Below are 21,567 nucleotides of genomic sequence, written 5' to 3'. Positions count from 1 at the left end.
TAGGATTCCATGTGGCCCTGACTGGAGGGTCTGCCCAGACTCCATGCAGCTCTCTGTGTCAGTTGAGGAGCCCTGTGGGGAAGGTGTTGGGGGATTTTCTGGGCCCAGGATTTCAAAGATCAATGGCAGAAGGGTGAGTCACCAGCAGCTCTTGCTTACTCACCATTTTCCTACAGTGGAGAGCCTCTCTTAGCTCAACACCAATTCTGGCTGGGTGGCTTTCCTGTTTCACTCCTCTCTGCTCTTTGTGGGTCACATTTCTTCCTTGATAAATTCTCCATTTTAAAACTTTACATACATTTATGGAATCCAATTGCAATTTTGTTACATGCATGGATTGCATAGTGCTATCAAGGTTCATCTATAGCATTATCAGAATTTTATTTTTTAAAAAAGATTTATAGAGATGAAGTTTTGCTATGTTGCCTAGGCTGGTCTCGAACTCGTGGGCTCAAGCTATCTGCCTGCCTTGGCCTCCCAAGGTGCTAGGATTAAAGGTGTAAGCCACCAAACCTGGCCAGAATTGTTTTTCCTTTATACAGCTGAATAATATTCTGTGTACGTGTATATCACGTTTTGCTTATCCATTCCCCTATTTATGGGCATTAGGGTTGGTTGTACCTTTTTCACCATTGTGAATAATGTTGCTGTGAACACAAGTGTACGAATACCTGTTTGAGTCCTTGCTCTCAGTTCTTTTGAGTATATACACTGAAAGGGAGTTGTTGGATCATATGATAATTCTATGCTTAATATTTCAAGGAACTGCCAAACCATTTTCCACAGGGGCTGCACCATTTTACATTCCAAAAAGCAGTGCATAAAGGTTCCAGGTTTTTGATATCCTTGCTGACAGTTAGTATTTCCTGTTGATGTGTTATATATTTATAGTGTTTGAAATTCATTTGAGGGTCTTTGCTGTTAACAAAATGTTACAGGTTTTTTTCAAAGAGAACAATATGCTGTGTTATAAAGAATCTCACATGTTACTTGATGCCTGTGATCTATTTTTTTTTAGTAAAAAGAGGAACTTATCTCCACCCAGCCTCAGTCCACTGCACCCACTCTTTGCTGTGTCAGGATATGCGGGGGAGAAAAGGAGCTTGGCAGCTCTGTCCTGTGTTGAGCTGTGGTAGCCCATCACTGGGTTGTAAAGCACCTCTCCTCCTCCTCCTCCTTGGGAGAAATTTCACTGATTGACTCAGCCATCTGGATTTATTTTGGGTGTAATGTTGATGTAATTTTATTGAAATAACACTAGATAGAAAGTTAGGGGATGGATTCTCTAGCTGATGAGAGTTTTGGGCAAATCAAATACATAATTTCTAAGCCTTTTTTTTTCTCTTAGGCAAGAAAACTATAAATTAGGCAGCCCATGGGAGACCCTCGAAGCCCTGAATGTGGGTGTAGGACACCAGATTTCTACCACTCACTTTCTGATTACTTCCCTTGCACAAAGATCATGGCCCAAGTAGCAATGTCCACTCTGCCTGTTGAAGGTGAGAAGTCTTCAAAGAGCAGGATGGTGGTGACATTCCTCATGTCAGCTCTTGAGTCCATGGTGAGACCTTCTATTCTGACATTCCATAGTTGGGTAGGACTGGGCCGTAGATGAAGTTGATTTGTTTTTGTAGAATATATAATTTTATGTTTTTTTAGTTTTAAGGAATAGTTTTTTTCTTGAATAGTAGTTATAGATTTAAGTCTTTCAAATCACATTTTATGACCATACTTCAAAATGTTTATTTTTTATTTTATTCATTTATTTAGAGATGGAGTCACGCTCTGTTGCCAGGCTGGAGTGCAGTGACGCGATCTTGGCTCACGGCAACCTCCGACTCCCTGGTTCAAGCAATTCCCCTGCCTCAGCCTCCCAAGTAGCTGGGATTACAGGCACATACCACCACGCCCAGCTAATTTTTGTATTTTTAGTAGAGACAGGGGCTTCACCATGTTGGCCAGGAGGATCTCCATCTCCTGACCTAGTGATCCACCCACCTCAGCCTCTCAAAAGTGCTGGGATTACAGGTGTGAGCCACCACAGCTGGCCCAGGTTATTTAATTTTTACATTTAGTCTCAAATATTTTTCTATGACGATTTTAGGCAATCATTTGTTTTGCAACTGTTAACTTTGAAATTATGTATAATATTTTTGGTTACTCGGAATGAGTTTGTATACTAGAGAATGATGCTGAAGTTTTATTGTATCTATATGTAAAAGATTCCCAGAATTTGAGGCCATCAGGGCATCTTTACTCTTGTATATCTGTGTTTTCTTCTGCTTACACATTCACTATTGCATTAACCACCTGTTTCCAAATTGTTTAGTGTTAGCTGTTTACTTTTTTTTGTTTGTTTGTTTAAGACGGAGTCTCACTGTGTCACCCAGGCTAGAGTGCAGTGGTGCCATCTCAGCTCACTGCAACCTCCACCTCCCAGGCTCAAGTGATTCTTCTGACTCAGCCTTCCTAGTAGCTGGAACTGCAGACATGTGCCACCACACCTAGCTAATTTTTTTTTTTTTTTTTTTGGTAGAAATGGGGTTTTACAATGTTGGCCAGGCTGGTCTCGAACTCCTGAGCTCAAGTGATCTGTCTACCTTGGCCTCCTAAAATGCTGCGATTACAGGTGAGAGCCACCACACCTTGTCAATCTTACCTTCAAAAAAAAAAAAAAAAAAAGCCCATCATATGCATAATTACAACAGAATATTGAGTGCTGATTATATAGTTTTTATTTTTGTGTTACTATCATAGTAATTAACAATTTATCGTATTTTTATAGGTAGGTAGCTGGAAATAGTATTTATTTTAAAAAGTATCAGGCTAAGGTATTTTCTATTTTTCTTTTACTTTTTTTTATTTGAGTTGGGGTCTTACTCTGTTGTCAAGATGGGAATGCAGTGGTGTAATCATGACTCACTGTAGCCTGGACATCCTGGATTCAAGTGTTCTTCCCACCTCAACTTCTGAGTAGCTGGGACTACAGGCATGTGCTACCACATCTGGCTACTTCTTTTGAGTTTTGGTAGAGATGAGCTCTTACTGTGTTGCCCAGGCTGGTCTCTAACTCTTGAGTTCAAGTGATTCTGCCTCAGCCTTTCAAAATCCTGAGATTACAGACATGAGCCACTGTTCCTGGCCTAGCTAATTTTTAAGCTTTTTTGTATAGATGGGGTTTCCTTATGTTGCCCAGGCTTGTTTCAAACTCCTGGGCTCAAGCGATCTTTCTGCCTTGGCTTCCCAAAGGGATTACAGATATGAGCCACCATGCATGGCCTTAGGTATTTTCTGACACGTTAAATGTAAATATTTTAAGTAGGAGGAGCTATACATTTTCTTCCTCTTAAGTGGTTGGAAGGTAATAGATAGTGCTTAACCTCACAAAGCTCTGTGTGACATAGTTTGTGGATGCTTTTTTTTTTTATTTTTTGAGACACGATCTGACTCTTTTAGAATGGAGGGCAGTGGCATGGTCGTACCTCAGTGCAGCCTTGACCTCTCGGGTTCACACGATCTTCCTGCTTCAGCCTCCCAAAGTGCTGGGATTATAGGCTTGAGCCACTGTGCTTGGCCACCTATTTTGTTTTCTTAAATGGAAATTATTTTTGCATGATTAAAATTTGCATTAAAATTGTTTTAAAAACTTGATAAAATTATCTCCTTAAAGATATTTGAGAATGGTTAGTGGTTATATGCTGTTATTTTATTAATGTGACTTGTTTCTGCCTTGTGATCGTAAAACCAGCTGAAATTTGTGACTGTTAATGTTAAATAAAAATTTAGAGATGAAATGCTGTTCTGTTGTTGATAATAAAATAATTTTTTAAAATACAAATTTCTGCATAGAGTACCATAGGGTCATTTGCGTCCTTACAATTTCTTTATAGTCCCTTTATCTTCAGCATAGGCATTTCACTATTCTCAGGCTTTATCTCTTCCTCCCCAGCATTAGTAAGACCATTTCTCCTCCTATTCCTATTTGTATATTACACAGTATAATTAAAGGTGTAGAAACTGTTGAGTTCTTGACTGGCTTGTCAGAATACTAAACAGACCTAGGCTGACTTCATCTCTTCCTTGGCTGGTAGACTTCTTTTGTCTTATCCGTGGATAGTACATGAATCTTGATTTGCTCTTTCATAAACTGCCTTTGCTGACAGGATTAAGTGTGGATAGTGAAGCGAGAATGCACCCTCACTTACCACAAGGTAAGTAAATAATAGTTCCTTACAGGAGAGCAGCCACAGCACATTTCATGTAAGTGCAATGGAAGGAAATTACCGTGCCCTCTCATTCTTCACGCTGGGGCGCTGTTGGCTCACTTCTAGGCCAGAAGTTCTCTAGCATAGCTTTATTGTAGTTCAAAAGATTTCTGATCACCTTGCTAGCTGCTAAATTAGTTATTGAAGATAACATTTTAAAACAATATTATGCAAAAATAATTTCCATTTAAGAAATTAGAGGGTGATTATTGCACAAATCAAAAACAAATAGTGGGAAGCTTATAGTTTTCAACAAATGATACTGAGAAAATAAGGTATTTGGTAGAAAATAAAAAAACTTCAATATATAGTCCTCATCATGTGATGAGTTAAATTCTAGATGAGCAAAATAGTTATACTAAGACACATTTTAAAACTAAATCAAAATATATATAATTATTATGTAATTATTTAATTCCATAAATGGCTTTTCTATGCCTAAAATAAGTGATGTACTTGTATGGATCAGTAGGAAAATACACTAACACATTTGAAAAATAGGCAAAGGATATGATAATTTTCAGAAAATTATGCTACAATGCTCTTTAATTTTAACACCAATCAGTGGAGTATGTTTATGATAGTAAGATACCCCTTTTCAAGGTTTCTGGAAAAGTTCCATGGTAGCATTTGCTAGGATATTATGAACCTTATTAGGAAGCAAATTTTAGTAAATTTTGAGTATATGGAGTATTTACTCTCAATGTTTTTTTTTTTTCTTTTGGACTCTCATGTCTCTGATTCTTTTGAGAAAGTCATTCAAGATGTACATATTTTGTTCCCATTTATTACAGTAGTGTTCTTTTTAAGAGGGAAAATTGGAATCACTGACCTTTGAAATAATGTTAGCACTAAATGAATTATGGTATATACATAAAATGGAATACTATATACTCGATAACATTTTTAAAGAATATTTAATCCTAGAAATATACTTAGTAAAAGTCAGTGAGTACTCACCTAAATGTGATTCTGGCTATGTGTAGATGTGGGAATACTTCTGGAGGAAGGAATTACGTAGTGAATGCCTAACGTGAGTTCCAAACCCCTCTTTGAATACTGATGGCACTAATTTCCCCAGCTGCTGTAAGTGTTTGGGTCACCTTGCCCACCCTTGCCCCGAGGAGGGCCACATTGGCTTCTGAGCTCATAGTGCAGCTGCATCCCTGTTCATTCCTGCGTGCCTCCCACCTCCGGGGTGCTGTTACTGACAGTGCTCCCCAGCAAGCGTGTGTAAAATCTGTGTCTATTTCTTGGAGAATCTGACCTATAATAGATTAAAAGGGATTTCTGTATTTTTTTTCTTTTAAATTCTGTGTTGTCTTTTGTTTAAAATCAGACAAAAATTTAGGAAGAATAGTACCTTTAAAAATGCTGTTAGATTTGTGTTAGATTTTTTAATTCATCTAGCAGAAATGGTGTTTTTAAATGTCTGCCTTTAACATGTTTGCTGTTTGTATTGTTTAAAGCACTGATCAAGTTTAAGGCCGAAGTGACCTGCATCACAGTTTACAAAACAGATGTGTTTGCCTTCAGAACTGAAGGATGGAGGACATAGTTTTTTCAGTACCAGAAAGAACATTTAAATAGATTTCATAAAATATTGTAAGCATTTTTTTTTTTTGACAGTGTCTTGCTCTGTCGCCAGGCTGGAGTGCAGTGGCGTGATCTTGGCTCATTGCAGCCTCCACCTCCTGAGTTTGAGAGATTCCCCTGCCTCAGCCTCCTGAGTAGCTGGGACTACAGGCACACGCCACACACCCGGCTAATTTTTTTAATTTACTAGAGTTAGGGTTTCACCATGTTGGCCAGGATGGTCTCAATCTCTTGACCTTCTGATTTGCCCCCCTCAGCCTCCCAGAGTGCTGGGATTACAGGCATGAGTCACTGTGCTAGGCCAGCATTGTATTTTTATCATTTTTTATTTTATTAATTCTAAACCTAAACATTTATATATATGTCATTTTCTTCTAAAGCAGAATGAGGTTTAAACTATAAAAGATTCCCTCCCTCCCTCCCTCCTTCCCTCCCTCCCTTCCTTCCTTCCTTTTTTTTTGAGACAGAGTCTCACTCTGTTGCCTAGGCTGGAGTGCAGTAGCATGGTCTTGGCTCACTACAACCTCTGCTTCCTGAGTTCAAGCGATTCTCCTGCCTCAGCCTCCTGAATAGCTGGGATTATAGGTGTGTACCACCACACCCAGCTAATTTTTTTCTATTATTACTAGGGACGGGGTTTTACTATGTTGATCAGGCTGGTCTCGGACCTCCAGCCACCTTGCACTCCCAAAGTGCTGGGATTATGGGTGTGAGCCACCGTGCCAGACTGAACTGTAAAGGATTTTCTGAAATGTTCATGGAGACATTTCAAAATGCTCAAAAGGAATCACAGTAGTGGTAATATGTCAGGGTAAATACTGAAGAGTTAAGAAAAATGGAAAGTGTTAATAGTATGGGGTTTCTTTCTTGGTTTTACTCTGAATTAATAAGACACATTAGAGAGAAGGAATGAAGGTAGAGAAATTTTGAATAGATTAAAAGTTCTTACTCAGATAATGAGTTCTTTTCTAAGTAAATATTTGGTGTATTGAAAACAAGAAATTCACTTTGCAAATGAGTTTGTTTAAGGAAGATGCAAAATTAAACAGTTCTCCTCAACTCACTCAGTGGAATCACCTTATCAGAATCTTCAGTGGGTTTTGTAATCCTCATTTAGAGAAGTGTTGAGCTTATTTGACATTGGAACACGGTCTTAACATTTACTATAGGATGTTAGTACTTATGACCTTTCACAGTATGACAATTTTCCTATCTTTGTGTAACTGAACACTATCGATAAAGTTTCATGTTAACTGAGTGGTAGAGCATTTTCTTAAAAACATAGAAAGGAAACAAAAAGGTAGGGTGTCTATAGGCACAGAATACATACAGGCATACCTCATTTTTTGAGCCCAGCAGATACTGCAGTTTTTACAAATTGAAGATTTGTGGCAACGTTGTGTCAGTTAAGTCTATTGTGCCATTTTTCCAACAGTGTGTGCTCGCTTTGGTTCTCTGTGTCACATTTGGTAACTCTTTACAATATTTCAAACTTTTTCATGATTGTTGTATGTACTGTGGTGACCTGAGATCAGTGAGCCTTGATGTTACTGTTGTAATTGTTTTGGGACTCCATGAACGCACCCAGATGAGATGGCAAACCTAATTGTTGAATGTTGTATGTTCCCATCATTTTCTCTCCTAAGGCCTCCCTAGTCCCTGAGGCACAATATTGAAATGAGGCCAGTTAGTAGCCCTCCAGTGGCCTCTGAGTGTTCAAGTAAATAATAGTTGCAGGCTGCTTACTTTAAATCAAAAGCTAAAAATGATGAAGCTTAGTGAGGAAGACATGGTGGCAGCTGAGAAAGGTTGAAAGCTAGGCCAGTTTGCCAGGTGGTGGGTGCACAGGAAAAGTTATCAAAAGAGATGAGAAGTGCTGCTCCAGTGAACACACAAATGATAAAAAAGCGAAACAGCCTTATTGCTGATAACCTACTTGGTCATGGTGTATGATTCTTTTTATTTATTGCTGAATTCAATTTGCTAATATTAGTTAAGAATTTTTGCATCTATATTTATGAAGGATATTGGTCTATAGTTTTCTGTCTTTGTGCTTTGTCTTATTTTATCAAGGCAATACTGACCTTATAGAATAAATCGGAAAGTGTTTTCTGCTCTTTTCTTTTCTGGGAGAAATTGTGTAGAATTGGAGTTAATTCTTTAAAATTTGATAGAAATCTCCAGTGAAACTGTCAGGTCCTAGAGGTTTCTTTTTTGGGAGATTTTAAATGACAACATCTGTTTTCTTTTTCCCTTTTTTTTTTTTTTTTTGAAACGGAGTCTCACTCTGTTGCCCACGCTGGAGTGCAGTGGTGCAATCTTGGCTCACTGTAAGCTCCACCTCCTGGGTTCACACCATCCTCCTGCCTCAGCCTCCCGAGTAGCTGGGACTACAGGTGCCGCCACCACACCTGGTGAATTTTTTGTATTTTTTAGTAGAGACGGGGTTTCACCATGTTAGCCAGGATGGTCTCGATATCCTGACCTCATGATCCACCTGCCTCAGCCTCCCAAAGTGCTGGGATTACAGGCGTGAGCTACCGCGCCCGGCCTCTTTTTCCTTTGTTTGGCTTAACCAACACATGTCTATTTGTCACAGTTCTGGAGGTTGAAGGCCCAAGATCAAGGTGCTGGCAGTGTTGGTTCTCCCGAGGCCCCTCCTGAGCTTGCACATGGCCTTCTCCTCCCTGTATCCTCATATGACCTTTCCCTCCAGGCCTACTGCAGATGCAGCTTTCTTAATAGTGACTGGTCTACTCAGATTCTCTAGTTTGCATGGAGTAGGTTTTGATAGTTTGTAGTGTTTGTGGAATTGTTCCTTTTCTTATAAGTTGTCTGATTTATGTGTGTAGAGTTCTTTATAGTGTTTTCTTATTATCCTTGTGATGTCTGCAGAGTCTATAGTAAAAATCCTCCAGTTCATTCTTTCCTGATACTGGTAATTTGTCTTTGCTCTTTTTGACAGTTTAGTAAAGGTTTTATTAATTCTATAAATAGCTTCAAAGAAATAGCTTTTTGTTTTATTCACTTTTTCTGTTTCTCAATTTCATTGATTGTACTCTTTTATTTCCTTCCTTCTGCTTGCCCTGTGGACTTTGGTTTTCAAAAGTTTGACTGTAATGTGTATTTGTATGGATTTCTTTGGGATTATCCTGTTTGGTATTCATTCAGCTTCTTGAATATATGGGCTTGGGTTTTTGCTAAATTGGGGAAATTTTAAACCATTATTCCTTTTTTTTTTTTTTTTTTTGAGACGGAGTCTCGCTCTGTGGCCCAGGCTGGAGTGCAGTGGCGTGATCTCGGCTCACTGCGAGCTCCGCCTCCTGGGTTTAGGCCATTCTCCTGCCTCAGCCTCCAAAGTAGCTGGGACTACAGGCGCCCGCCACCTCGCCCGGCTAATTTTTTTTGTATTTTAGTAGAGACGGGGTTTCACCGTGTTAGCCAGGATGGTCTGGATCTCCTGACCTCGTGATCCGCCCGTCTTGGCCTCCCAAAGTGCTGGGATTACAGGCGTGAGCCGCCGTGCCTGGCCTTAAACCATTATTCTTGAGTGCTTTTCCAACCTCAGCCTCCTTCTACTCCCTCTGGCACTCTGATGACATCCCTGTTAGTCTGATGTGTCCCAGAGATGCTCTTTTTTTTTTTTTTTTTACTTCAATCTATTTCTTCTCTGTTGTGTTCTGATTGGGTAATTTCTACCCTATATATTCATGTTTATGGATTCCTTCCTTTTGTCATCTCCATTATGTTGTTGGGCTCATTCATTGAACTATTTAAATTGGTTATTGTATTAGTTCTGAAATTTTTATTTGGTTATTCTTTATATCTTGATATATAAAAAATTGAATGTATGTATCTATATACTTTTTACTGAGATTTTTCTGTTTTATGGTAGATACTTTATATTTTTTATTTATTTCAAGTATGTTCATAATTGCTTGTTGAAAAGTTTTTATGATAGCTGCTTTAAAAATCTTTCCGGATAATTCTAACATCTTTGCCATCTTTGTGTTTGTGTTTTTTGTTGTCTTTTCTCATTTAGTTGAGATCTTCCTGGTTCTTGGTGTGATGAATGGCTTTTGATCAAAAGCTGTACATTTTAAGTACTGTAAGACTGAATCTTATTTAAATCTCATGTTTTAGCAGACCTGCTTCTCGGGGGCTGCTTTATTGCTGCCAGGTAGAGGTGGAAGTCCAGGCTCGCCTTGAGCCTCAGTTGACACCCATGGTCCAGGTTTCTTTTCGCTGTGGAGGGAGTTGTGAATTTAGGTTCTCACTAGATCTCCACTGAAATCACCCTGTCTGAGAAGAGGAAAGGCTCTTACTGCTTCCCCCAGAGCCTCCCCTGATACTATGGTTGCCACTGAGACGTCCTGAAAGACTCACTCTCGGCTTGGTCTCAGTGGAATAGGGAGGGCACCGTATTTTCTGCTGGGTGGGAGTGGGGTTCTGGCTCCCCACACGGTCTCCATGGACACCACCCAGCGGGATGCGGGTGTTTTGTTTCCATCTGGCAGGGAAGAAATTCCCAGCCCCCTACTCAGTCTTACTCAACGGTGTTCTGAGGACCCGGCGGTGCCTGCTGAGCATGGAAATTCAGGCTCTTCACACTTGGCCTTTGCTGGTGTGAGGCTGAAGGTTTTTCTGTGGTGGTTCTCTGGAGTAGAGAGGTTATTGTCTAAAAATGATCTGTCTTGCTAGGTTGCTCCTTTCTTTCTTAGATTCTTTGTTAAAGCGAGCAGCTCTTCTCAGGGTCTTTTTGGTCTGCACTGATTGGCGCTTCCAGCTTGCCACCTTCCCCATTACCCAGTGTGGGATGTGTGAAGCAAAAAGGAAACCCAGGTCCTCCCTCAGGTGCTAAAGTTCCGTGCCTGTCTGTCTTCTCCTCACTCTTCAGTCTTCTTGTGTTTGCTTTGTATATAATGTCCAGAGATTGTAGTTGTACTTAGCAGGAGGAATACAGGAAAGAATGTCTACTCCATCTTCGAGAAGTGGGAGTCTTGTCTCCTGCTTTTGTAAGATAACAGGTTTAGATCTACACACACATTTGCCTGGCTACACCTCTGTTCTCCCTGTATCAGAGCACTTGTCACAGAATGACAGTGATTGTGCAAGTATGTCTGATCTCCTCTCGCCTGTGAGTATGCCAGGAAGGCCGGTCTTGATTTCAGTATTTCTCAGCACATAGTGGTCATTCACTGCCGGTTGAGGTGCGTCTGCTGCCCATTTCTAGCCATGTCTTTTCATAGGTGTGTGCAGCCCGAAAACCATCAGTCACCTGCCCAGGTACCTCAGGACACCCTCATCTTCCATATTGTGCCTGGAATTGCTGAACTTGGGCCACAGAGGGTTCTGCTTCCAGGCTGGCTTCGCCTGGAGGATAGTGGTTTCGGTGAATCTCCTTATCATCTGGTCCAACCGTATCATTTTACAGATGGGCAAAGGAAGGCCTAGGTAGGTGACTTACTGAAGGTCAGGTTAACAGCACAACTGAATTGAAATCCAAATCTCATGCAAGTCCAGTTCTCTTCTTATGTTGTGTTTTTCTGCCTTCTTCATTCTGTAGCCTGAAAGTGGGGTCCAATTGTAGCTTTTGTTTGTTTTTTAGTAATTTTAAAACAGGGGGCATAACCACACTGTTTCATGTTTTGTTTTGTCTTTTTAATTGACTGTTAAATTTTATTGATTGCAACCTGGAGACCACAATTTTAATACATTACTAGAAGTTTCACAATTGTATTTCTAATGGGCCTGTTTCTTTTCAGCAGGCGTACGGCTATGGGCCATATAGTGGTGCGTACCCGCCAGGAACTCAAGTTGTCTATTCTGCGAATGGGCAGGCCTATGCTGTGCCCTACCAGTACCCATATGCAGGTAACTCAAGCCAGCCTTTCATTCCTCATTCTGTCCATTTGCTGAGTAGACCAGAGAGACCTGTAAACATTTTTATTTTTCAGTTTAAGGTTAAGTGAGCTGTATTTTCTGGTTGTAGACCACATATCACTGTGTTACTGTGCTTTAAAAAAGCCTTTGGTAGTTTCATATTGCTCTGCAAAGCTAGAGTAGGCTTGATTTTTAGAACTTTGCTAATTGTGTCTGGATTAGTTCTCAGAGAATTTCGTACTTACTGGGATTCACTTACATTGAGAAGCAGCCAGAGTAAGAGGCCCATTTTAAGGGATGAGAGGGACCTTTCAGCTGTTCTTCTGGTGAGGTCCTTGGAAAGTTATCACTTCTGAGGTGATGTTCTGTTTCACAGTGGAGTAGAGGCCTGGAAAGGGCTTGTATTTATTCTGGGCTTGGAGTCTGTTCTTTCTGTTCTTCACCTTACATGAAACACATGGCAGGCGTGAGTAGCTGGTGTAGGGGTATCATGTCTGGGTCTCCTGGGCAAGGTGGTTGGCAGGGTGGAGGTGTGGGACAATGCTGGCCACTGCTGGGGCTGCAGTGAGGGTGGGGAGGGCAGAACTGTGGTCGATGGCCCCTGTGAAGTGAGGCTGGCCAGGCACAGTGGGCACAGCACCATAGCATAGGATGCACAGGTGGGTGGGCTGGAGCCAGAGGCTGAGCTCAGGAGAGACAGGAATGTGGGGGTTTGCAGGAGGAGGAGGAATCCCGGGCTGTGAGCAAAACTGGCATGGTGTCTCAGTGCAGAGGCAGAGGGAGGTGAGCTGGTACCAGAAGGGTGGGCCACTGATCGTGGTGCCCAGAGAAGTCAAGGAGGCCTCTGGTTACAATCTCAGATGGTGTCCTTGTAGTTGTTGGTGGTTGCTTTGGCTTTGGATGCATTTAGCACTTAAAACGGGTTCTGGAGTCTGGAGTAGAAATAGAGAAATTCCACAATGCTCTCTTCTGGGAATCTGAGGCACAGTCACTCAACTAGCAGGGACTTGGGAGGATCCTGCTTTGCTTGACTCTTTTTCATGTCAAGTTGAAAAACCATTAAAAGAATAAAGAATTATGACAGATTAAATATTTGTCCATTGTCTTGTGAGTCTAGCACACATACTTTTGTTTGAATTACAGTAAGTCCTCACTTAACATCAACAGTAGATTCTTGGAAACTCTGAGTTTCTGTGAAACAACATGTAATGAAACTGATGTTACCGCAGATTAATTGGTATAAACAAGAGTTAAGTTTCTGTGGCTTATTTCTGGTCACAAAAACATCACCACTTCTAATATTAACCATTGAAATTAATGTGAGCTATACATACATGTAAGATTAATAAAGACAAGTAAGATAATTATTTACCCAGTTATTTCAGTTCATGGCCATGGGTGGCTGGACCCTCTCCCAGCAGCTCAGGGCTCAACGTGGGAATGCACCATGGATAGGATCCTATCTCATTGCAGGGCACACTCACCCACACCCCCTCACTCCGATTGGGACAGTTTAGACACGCTGATTCACCTCAGGGACACATCTTTGGGATGGGAAGGAACTGACCTATCCCAAGAAAACCCACGCAAACGTGGAAAGAACCTTCTCGCTCTGCACAGGCGGTGCCCCGAGGGGAATCGGTTCTTTTCTTCTTATTAATGTTATAATGAAACTACGTTAAATGAAACTATTATTTGAGGACCTCCCGTACTTCCTCCATATAAAATATTTTCTCCTTATAATCATGCATTTGTGTTTCTAGTCTTGTTTTTAAATTATATGTATTGAATCCCAAGTGCTACGTAATACTCATAAGTATTTTTAGTAATTGCCTATTATCATATTGGGTGACGTGTTACTAAACCTTCCAGTATTGGCTGTGTTTTTCCTCTCTCTTTTTTTTTCTTTTTTTGCTATTGTAGATATTTCTTTGAACATCTTTAGTCATTTTCCTTTTTGTTCCTGTTGAATATGCATTAGAATATATTTCTTTTTTTTTTTGAGATGGAGTTTCATTCTTGTTGCCCAGACTGCAGTGCAATGGCATGATCTCGGCTCACTACAACCTCTGCCTCCTGGTTTCAAGTGATTCTCCTGCCTCAGCCCCTCAAGTAGCTGGAATCACAGGCATGTGCCACCATACCCGGCTAATTTTGTATTTTTAGTAGAGATGGTTTCACCATGTTGACCAGTCTGGTCTCAAGCTCATGACCTCAGGTGATCCATCCGCCTTGGCCTCCCAAAGTGCTGGTATTACAGGTGTGAGCCACCTTGCCCGGCCTAGAATATAGTTCTTTTTTTTTTTCCTCCCCCAACTAGAATATATCTGTATATGCAGACAGGCCCTAACTCAGGATGGTTTGACTTAATGATTTTTTGACTTTACGATGGTGCAAAAACAATGTACATTTAGTAGAAACCGTACTTCAGGTACTCCTACCCCCATTCTGTTTTTCACTCTCAGTGTAGTACTCATTCAATTACATGAGATCTTCGACACTTGATTGTAGTAGACTTTGTGTTAGCTGATTTTCCCAGCTACAGACTGATGTTAGTGCTCTGAGCAGTTGAAGGTGGGCTGTGTTAAGGTATGATGTTCAGTAGGTTAGGCATATTAAATGCATTTTGACTATGATGTTTCAACTTACGATGAGTTTATTGGGAGGTAACCCCATTGTAAGTTGAGAAGCATCTCTATTAATACGTCAGAAAGCATAGACATTTTTGAGGGTTCTTTTGGATATGATTTAAAAATATAAATGCTTTCAAACATAAAAAATAGGGATGATGGTATAATGAACTATCATGTGTCCATCACTGGCTTCAGTAGTTACCACATCATGTCTAATCTTTTATCTCTACCTCAGCCTCCTTTCTCTACCTCTGGATTAGTTTAAGGGACATCCCAGATTTGTAATCATTTCAACTCTTAATATTACATTAAATCTGGATAGCATTTTACCAAGTTGATCCCAGAATGATTTACCAACTGATAATATCACTAGCAGTTACTGATGCTGTGGTTTATCTGTAATTCCATAAAGATTGCTTGTTGTGCTCTGAAAGTTTTGATAGCTTCAGTAAGTCTGAAGTGGAATCATCGAGTTGCTTTAGTTTATATCCCCTTTTATGAATCATTTTCCTTTTGCACATTTTTCTGTTGGAATCCCATGGGGTGGTGAGTTTTAAGCCTTAGCCTTGCCACATGAGAGCCAGCCTCTTTCTCAGCTTCTTAGGGCAGTTGCCGCTGTTTTCTTACTGTACAGAGAGCACAGATACTGCGGACGTGGTTGTTTAGGGCGCTTCCAGAAATGAGTCCATCCTTGCCCTTAGCTCTTGTCAGTAGAGTAGAAGTAGCACTCTCACAGGCAGTACTCGGAATGCTTGCCACGTAAGGGGCTGGATCAGTGGGCATTATGCAGCCTGCCTCAGGGTGGTGACCAGGCAGCCCCCAGACCTGCTTGCTGTGGAAGGGTCAGCTGGGTTTGTGGTTGATACACAGCAGCTTGTGCTGACAACCAGATGGGTGCTTTGCCACCTCCATGCCATCCTGTCTGCCAGGGTCTCAGAGCCTAGAGCTAGTCCACAAGAACCCTCCTAGTCACGCACAGAGCTGGTTAAGGCTTTCTGTTGAGTGATTGGGACCAGTGGTTGGTCAGCCAATTGAGAAAGTACAGAGTACTGTAGATGTTCTGTAAACATTGTGCTGTGATTTCACCCACTAGTGGGTGCTCGTTCGGCTCTCTCATCATGTGGGGTTAGGGTGTTTGCTTTGAGTTGGCTCCTTTGGTTGGAGTCTTCTATTTCTGTCTTGTAGAGACCATCCTCATGACACGTCATTGCACTGCAGTTTCCAGGGGTAAGTCCAAGAGCAGACTTCTAGATTTTGAGACTATAGTGCTCCCATCCTTCCATCTTTTATAGTTTTCTCCATTCCCTGATTTGATGATAATTTGTAAAAGTACCTTCCTTTATTTAGTTTTCCTGTAGTATCTTAGTTGCCATAGAAACTGTGTCTGCCTTTTTCTCATTCACATTTTGACCATTTATGTAGTATTAGTTAAACTAGGCAATTAAAATAGTGTGACCTGGAAGCATCCACAGCTGATTCTGGCAAGGACTGAGTTCAGTGCAGGAGCAGAGCTGAGCAGGAGCCACAGGAGAGTGGCCTGGTCCTGCAGCCAGCGGACCTCAGCATGACCTGCAAGGGCAGGAGAATGCAGATTTTCCAGGAGAGCTTCTCATTAGGTCAGCTCACAGGTTTCATCGTGTTACATTTGGCTAGTTGGAGTTAACATTACTGAATGTTTTAAAATGTCAGGGCTGTGAAAGTAAATGCCATAATTCCCTAGTTTTGAAATTTAAACATTGCAAAAATAATCACTTGCTTCCAATACTGTTACCTGTACGAGATCAGCCCTTGTATTTACAATGGTTTCATTGTACTACTCTGTGCCTTTTGATTTTTGTCATTCATCATCTTCTGTTGGATTTGAGGCATTAGTGGGTATAAATGCATACTGTAGCCAGAATGCCTGGGTTTGTGTGGCCTTAGTGTCCTTAACCATTGTGTGCCTCAGTTTGCCCATCTGCAGAATAGGGATAAGAGCGCACTCAGTTGAGTAAGAGCATTTCAGTGTATGTAGTGCTGCAAGTGGTTGGAAATGTTCACCTTTGTTATCACTGAGGGTTTCACTTCTGCTCTTCATCCACATGTGCACATCACTAGTGAGTAGTTTGTTTTTTTTCTTTTCTTTTTCTTTTTTTTTTGGGGGGGGGACAGAGTCTCACTCTGTTGCCCAGACCCTGGATTGCAGTGGCAGGATCTCAGCTCACTGCAGCCCCCGCCTCCCAGGTTCGAGCAATTCTCATGCCTCAGCGTGGGATTACAGGCATGCGCCACTACCCCTGGCTAATTTTTTTTTTTTTTTGGTAAATTTTGAAGAGACAGGGTTTCACTATGTTGGCCAGGCTGGTCTAAAATTTCTGGCCTCAAGTGATCCACCCGCCTGTCTCCCAGAGTGCTGGTATTACAGGTGCCAGCCATCTAGCCTGGCCAGCCAGCCTTTGAACCATTAAAGGAATAGAGGATCAAGGAGGAAAGCTAACCCTATTAATACCTGAGCAGTTTGAAAGCTACTTAGCTACTAGGCATTGTAGCTGTGAAGCATGGAAGAGAGCAAACAGTACATTTCCAGTTGTAAATTTTAGTCTTGCAAATTAAATATTAAATTTGTCTGTGGTTTGTTTTTTTGAAGTTTTCACCTCTTAACATAAATATTTTTTCTCCATAAAGACATGTAGTAAAAAAGAGTAGGCTGGGCCGGGCGTGGTGGCTCACGCCTGTAATCTCAGCTCTTTGGGAGGCCGAGGCAGGTGGATTACGAGGTCAGGAGATGGAGACCATCCTGGCTAACACGGTGAAACCCCGTCTCTACTAAAAATACAAAACATTAGCCAGGCGTGGTGGCGGGCGCCTGTAATCCCAGCTACTCAGGAGGCTGAGGCAGGAGAATGGCGTAAACCTGGGAGGCGGAGCTTGCAGTGGCCCGAGATCGAGCCACTGCGCTCTAGCCTGGGCGACAGAGTGAGACTCTGTCTCAAAAAAGAAGAAGAGTAGACCGGGCGCTGTGGCTCACGCCTGTAATCTCAGCACTTGGGGAGGCCGAGGTGGGTGGCTCACTTGAGATCAGGAGTTTGAGACCATCCTGGCCAACATGGTGAAACCCTGTCTTTACTAAAAATACAAAAATTAGCCGGGCGTGGTGGCAGGCACCTGTAGTCCCAGTTACTCAGGAAGCTGAGGTGGGAGAATAGCTTGAACCCGGGAAGTGGAGGTTGCAGTTAGCTGAGATCATGCCACTGCATTCCAGCCTGGGCACAGAGCAAGACTCCATCTCAAAAAAAAAAAAAAAAAAAAAGAAAAAAGAAAAAAAATCAAGTTATATGTGCAGATTTAAGGTTTAATTTAAAAATTGGTTTGCATGCATACTAAGAAGCTAATTTGCTTTAAGTGAGCATTTCCTTTTTGGGCTTTTGTTGGGCACTGTGTCTCTCCCATGTTCCCCATTTGTCTGCCACCCAGTAAGCATGGTGTGGAGGGCTGAAGTAGAAATCAAAGGCTGGAGTCTGAAAGCTTCTTTAGGGTTCTGCTCTTTGCAGATTAGGGACCTTGGCCCTTAGTGAGCTGAGGATCTTTGTTTCCTCCCAGTGCGATTTCAGGGATGTGGGCCACACGATGTGCCTGCTGTGGAGGAGGGCTGGGGTGCCAGTGTGACAGGAGACAGCAGATCCCTTTTGTGAAAGGAGAACTGGCACTTCGCGTGATGTTAAACTTCACAAACTGCTGCTTAGGGATCTGCTACTTTCCTTCTGTTTTAGGACTTTATGGACAGCAGCCTGCTAACCAAGTCATCATTCGAGAGCAGTATCGAGACAACGACAGTGACCTGGCACTGGGCATGCTGGCAGGAGCAGCCACGGGCATGGCCTTAGGGTCTCTATTTTGGGTCTTCTAGGGGCCTCAAGGTCTTGATGTGCATAGCTTCTGATAACCCTGTGTGCAATAATATGATTTGCAGGGCATTTCTGTGTGTGACAAATGTTTTTAATAATAGTTTTAATGGTTCCTTTGAAAGTAGTGATGTCATAATTGTAACTAATCCACATAAGTACCACAGAGAAAGGTTTGAACTGTGCTGTTGTGTTCAAACGCTGGCTCTCCAGGGCACTGGCTCATTCCAAGACTGTCCTTGTGCAACTCTCGGAACACCTTATTTGAGCACACCTGTTTTGAAAGGCATTTTCTTTTTAGAGTTAGGTGTAGTGCTTAAGGGTTAATTTATTTTCATGTTATGCTGGTAATATAGTGTTGTATGCCTAATGAGTGATTGTGGCAAGAAAAGCTATAGCTTTCCATTTAACTTTTTCAAACCACAGACCAGAACTGGTTGCTTGTTACTTTAGGAGTTGTGGGTTGGTAAGCTCCCAGGTACTTCCCGGGGCCATGGTGTGAGAGCCCCTGTCCTGCCCTCTGGGGCTCCACAGGTCCCCGGCAAGGCCTACGGCTCAGGATGACAGGGCACAGCCCGCCTTTGAAAAATGATGCTTCAGAAGTCTGCCTGACTCTAGCTGCTGCTTCTCACCTTATTCTGGTATGGTTTTGGTAGCCATACTTGGAGAACGTTTCCCGCATTGGGAATTGATTTGAGCCTGCAAGTTTGAGGGCTTTATCCTTTAAAACTTGGAGAAGCCGGAACAATAACAAGTGTGTGGAGGCAGATTTGCTTTATTCCAAGAGAGCTGTTTGAGTGTGTGTCTGCCTAAGCCTCCCGATAGCCTAGTTTTCTACTTGCTGAGGATGTAATGATAAAGGAACAGCGAGGGAGCGGAAGGAGAGCCTTAGTTAGGGCGTTCCCATTTCAGGCCTTCACGGGGTTGCGCTGTGCGGGAGATGCTCTCATCTCTCTGAAGGCCCATCCTGTGCAGAAGTGGGGCCTGTGACTGTTCACGGAGCACCAGGGCAGACCGTAGCTGAGCAGACTTGGGTTATGGGTGGGAAATGGGGCCCAGGGACCCTCAGGACACAGGGACTGGCTCAAGGTACCACTCAGCCCGGCCAGGATCCCCAGCCTTGCTTTTGTTCTTGATCTCTTTGTGATAGAGAAGCTTAGAACATTGAATTTTGAGCCCCAAAATGTGTGAGTCTTTGGAAAAACCATTCCAGCCTTTCTGTCAAATGCTCTTATTTTCAATATTCTGGTGTATGTATTTGAAATATTCACATTTCTGTTATTTCTTGTTTTTAAGCTCTGAATTATTCCAGTTTTCTGTCCTGCATGCTTTCAACAGTGTGCTTTTACAGAGGCAGTTTAGCACAGTGAATGTCCCTGCCCCACACTCCATATGGTCCTGTTGTCCTGAAAATACACTCCAGGTAGCACAGACTTGTTATTTTGCCTGGCTGGTTACACACATGCTGTCTTGCTTTGCTGCTCAGCCACCTCCCTCTGAGGCCAACTTAGGCCAACCTACCTGGGACTCCATCTGAAGTCAGACGCCAGAGAAACTGAGTGGTGACCACGGGTCTGCTTTTCTCTCTGATCCTAGGGGACGTGTTGACATGGGAGTATCTGTTCCCACATGGAAGGATGTGTGTTTATCTCTCATCTCTGAATAGATGTAATATATGACAAGTCTAGTGTCCATGGTTTAAAATGTTGCTTTGAGGATTCTCCATCCTGTATAAGAAGAATGACTTTCTTCAGATTATAATCATTATTAAAGCTGTATGTACCCTTTACTTAAAAACTATTAACAGTTTTTCATGTTGTACTGGTAATTTTGAACTTGGAATTGCTGGGTGAGAATTCCAGGAACCACAGAGTATTGATTTTTGCTGCCAAAATGCTATTGAGGCAGATGTTCCTGTGCTCCCTTGGCTGCTTCTGGCTGAAGGGGAGAGGTGTGGACTGAAGCTTGGGCACTCATGTGTGTCCCCTCCCCAGTCCCCATCCCAGTGGGGCCAGCCTCATTAGGCAGCCATAGATGAGCCTGGAACTTGACTGTCACTAGGGACTTGATCCTGGTGTAAAACGCATACTCGGGATAAGGTCACTCAGGTATTTTATTTCTTGGCCACAACTCCCATAGATGCCAATGTTTTGATAGCCTCGGTTTCTCAACGATGTCCTTTGTTTACAGTGCTACACTTCATACAAGTCAAGAAGTACTTGAGTTAGAAGAAACTTCTTATTCAGGTTTGAGTAAGCATTTTACTTCCATGTGTACTTTTAAATAATCCATACCTTGAAGAAGTTGGCCAGTGACATTATATACATGCTGATCCGGTTGTTCTTTTCATTCCTTGAGTCAGCTTCAGGGTCTTGGATATTAAAGAGGAGAGGGAGAACTGTTAATATTTCGGGTCATCATTTGTGAACAAGGCCAGACTTTGCCCATTTTAGGTTATCCAGTACTCAAGGTAGCCATCTGGATCATAAGAAGGTCCTGCAGTTGAGACAAAATAACCCAAGTGTATTTTCCACAAGTTTTGATCCTCTGTAATATTTCTTTTTCCTTCCCTAGTGTGTGTAGATGAAGGCATGGAATGCAGTTCCACTTTCTCCCCAGAGTTGATCTTTTTGTGATTGCTTTCCCGTCTCTAGTATTCTGTTGTGTCTAGAGAACTGATTTTTTCCTACATATGCAGATTGTACATTTGTAAGTGAAAATGTCAATACATTAAAGCATTAACCTTAAAGCATGTTTCATTGTGACTTCTGTGTCTTTAAAAAATTACTTTGTAGTAACATACTCTCAGCTTTTTCTGCTGTCATGGATCATAAGAATGCCATTTATTGAGAACCTACCAAATGCTAGACTATATCGTCACATCAGAGACAACTCACTGAATTCTTAGTGACTCTGTAAGGGAGGTATTCCACTGGAGGGACCAAGGCCCAGAAGTTAAATAATTTACTCAGGAGCATGCAGGTAGTAGGTCTCCACATCTGAGGTTAAAATGCCTTCTTGTTCCCTGTGCCATGTGAATATATGATTTCCACAAACAGGAGTGGCCTGTGTAGTCACACTCGGGATGGCTGTGAGAAAATGGACACTATTTTTCCCACCCAGACTCCCCGGCAGTGTGTGTCCAATAACTTCTCCAGCATCTTTGGATACATGACTTCTTTTTTTGTTATTTTTATTTTTTAACTTTTATTGTTTTTTTTTGAGACGGAGTCCTGCTCTGTCGCCCAGGCTGGAGTGCAGTGGCCTGATCTCAGCTCACTACAAACTCCGCCTCCCGGGTTCACACCA

At 42.0% G+C, this 21,567-nt stretch overlaps 1 protein-coding gene across 11 annotated transcripts in view; it reads left to right on the top strand.

The window, feature by feature from the left end:
* LOC106995911 (pleckstrin homology domain-containing family B member 2-like) overlaps nucleotides 1–21,567 on the top strand; it is a 60,051-nt gene that overhangs the window by 29,374 nt on the left and 9,110 nt on the right. For 2 of the 11 annotated variants that reach the window (XM_077946290.1, XM_077946291.1), the window contains exons 4-6: nucleotides 2,537–2,629; nucleotides 11,630–11,735; nucleotides 18,127–21,007. In XM_077946290.1, the coding sequence (XP_077802416.1) occupies nucleotides 2,615–2,629; nucleotides 11,630–11,735; nucleotides 18,127–18,263 (258 nt within the window). In that variant the 5' untranslated portion in view covers nucleotides 2,537–2,614 and the 3' untranslated portion in view covers nucleotides 18,264–21,007. Of the gene's footprint in view, nucleotides 1–1,348; nucleotides 1,500–2,536; nucleotides 2,630–11,626; nucleotides 11,736–18,126; nucleotides 21,008–21,567 lie in introns of those variants that run through there. The other 9 variants (XM_077946287.1, XM_077946288.1, XM_077946282.1 and 6 more) reach the window with 7 other exon arrangements.

This window comes from Macaca mulatta, chromosome 9 (assembly GCF_049350105.2).
Source record: "Macaca mulatta isolate MMU2019108-1 chromosome 9, T2T-MMU8v2.0, whole genome shotgun sequence".
Lineage (NCBI taxonomy): Eukaryota > Metazoa > Chordata > Mammalia > Primates > Cercopithecidae > Macaca > Macaca mulatta.
The sequence above is the reverse complement of the archived record's forward strand: the minus strand, read 5'-3'. Positions and strand labels throughout refer to the sequence as shown.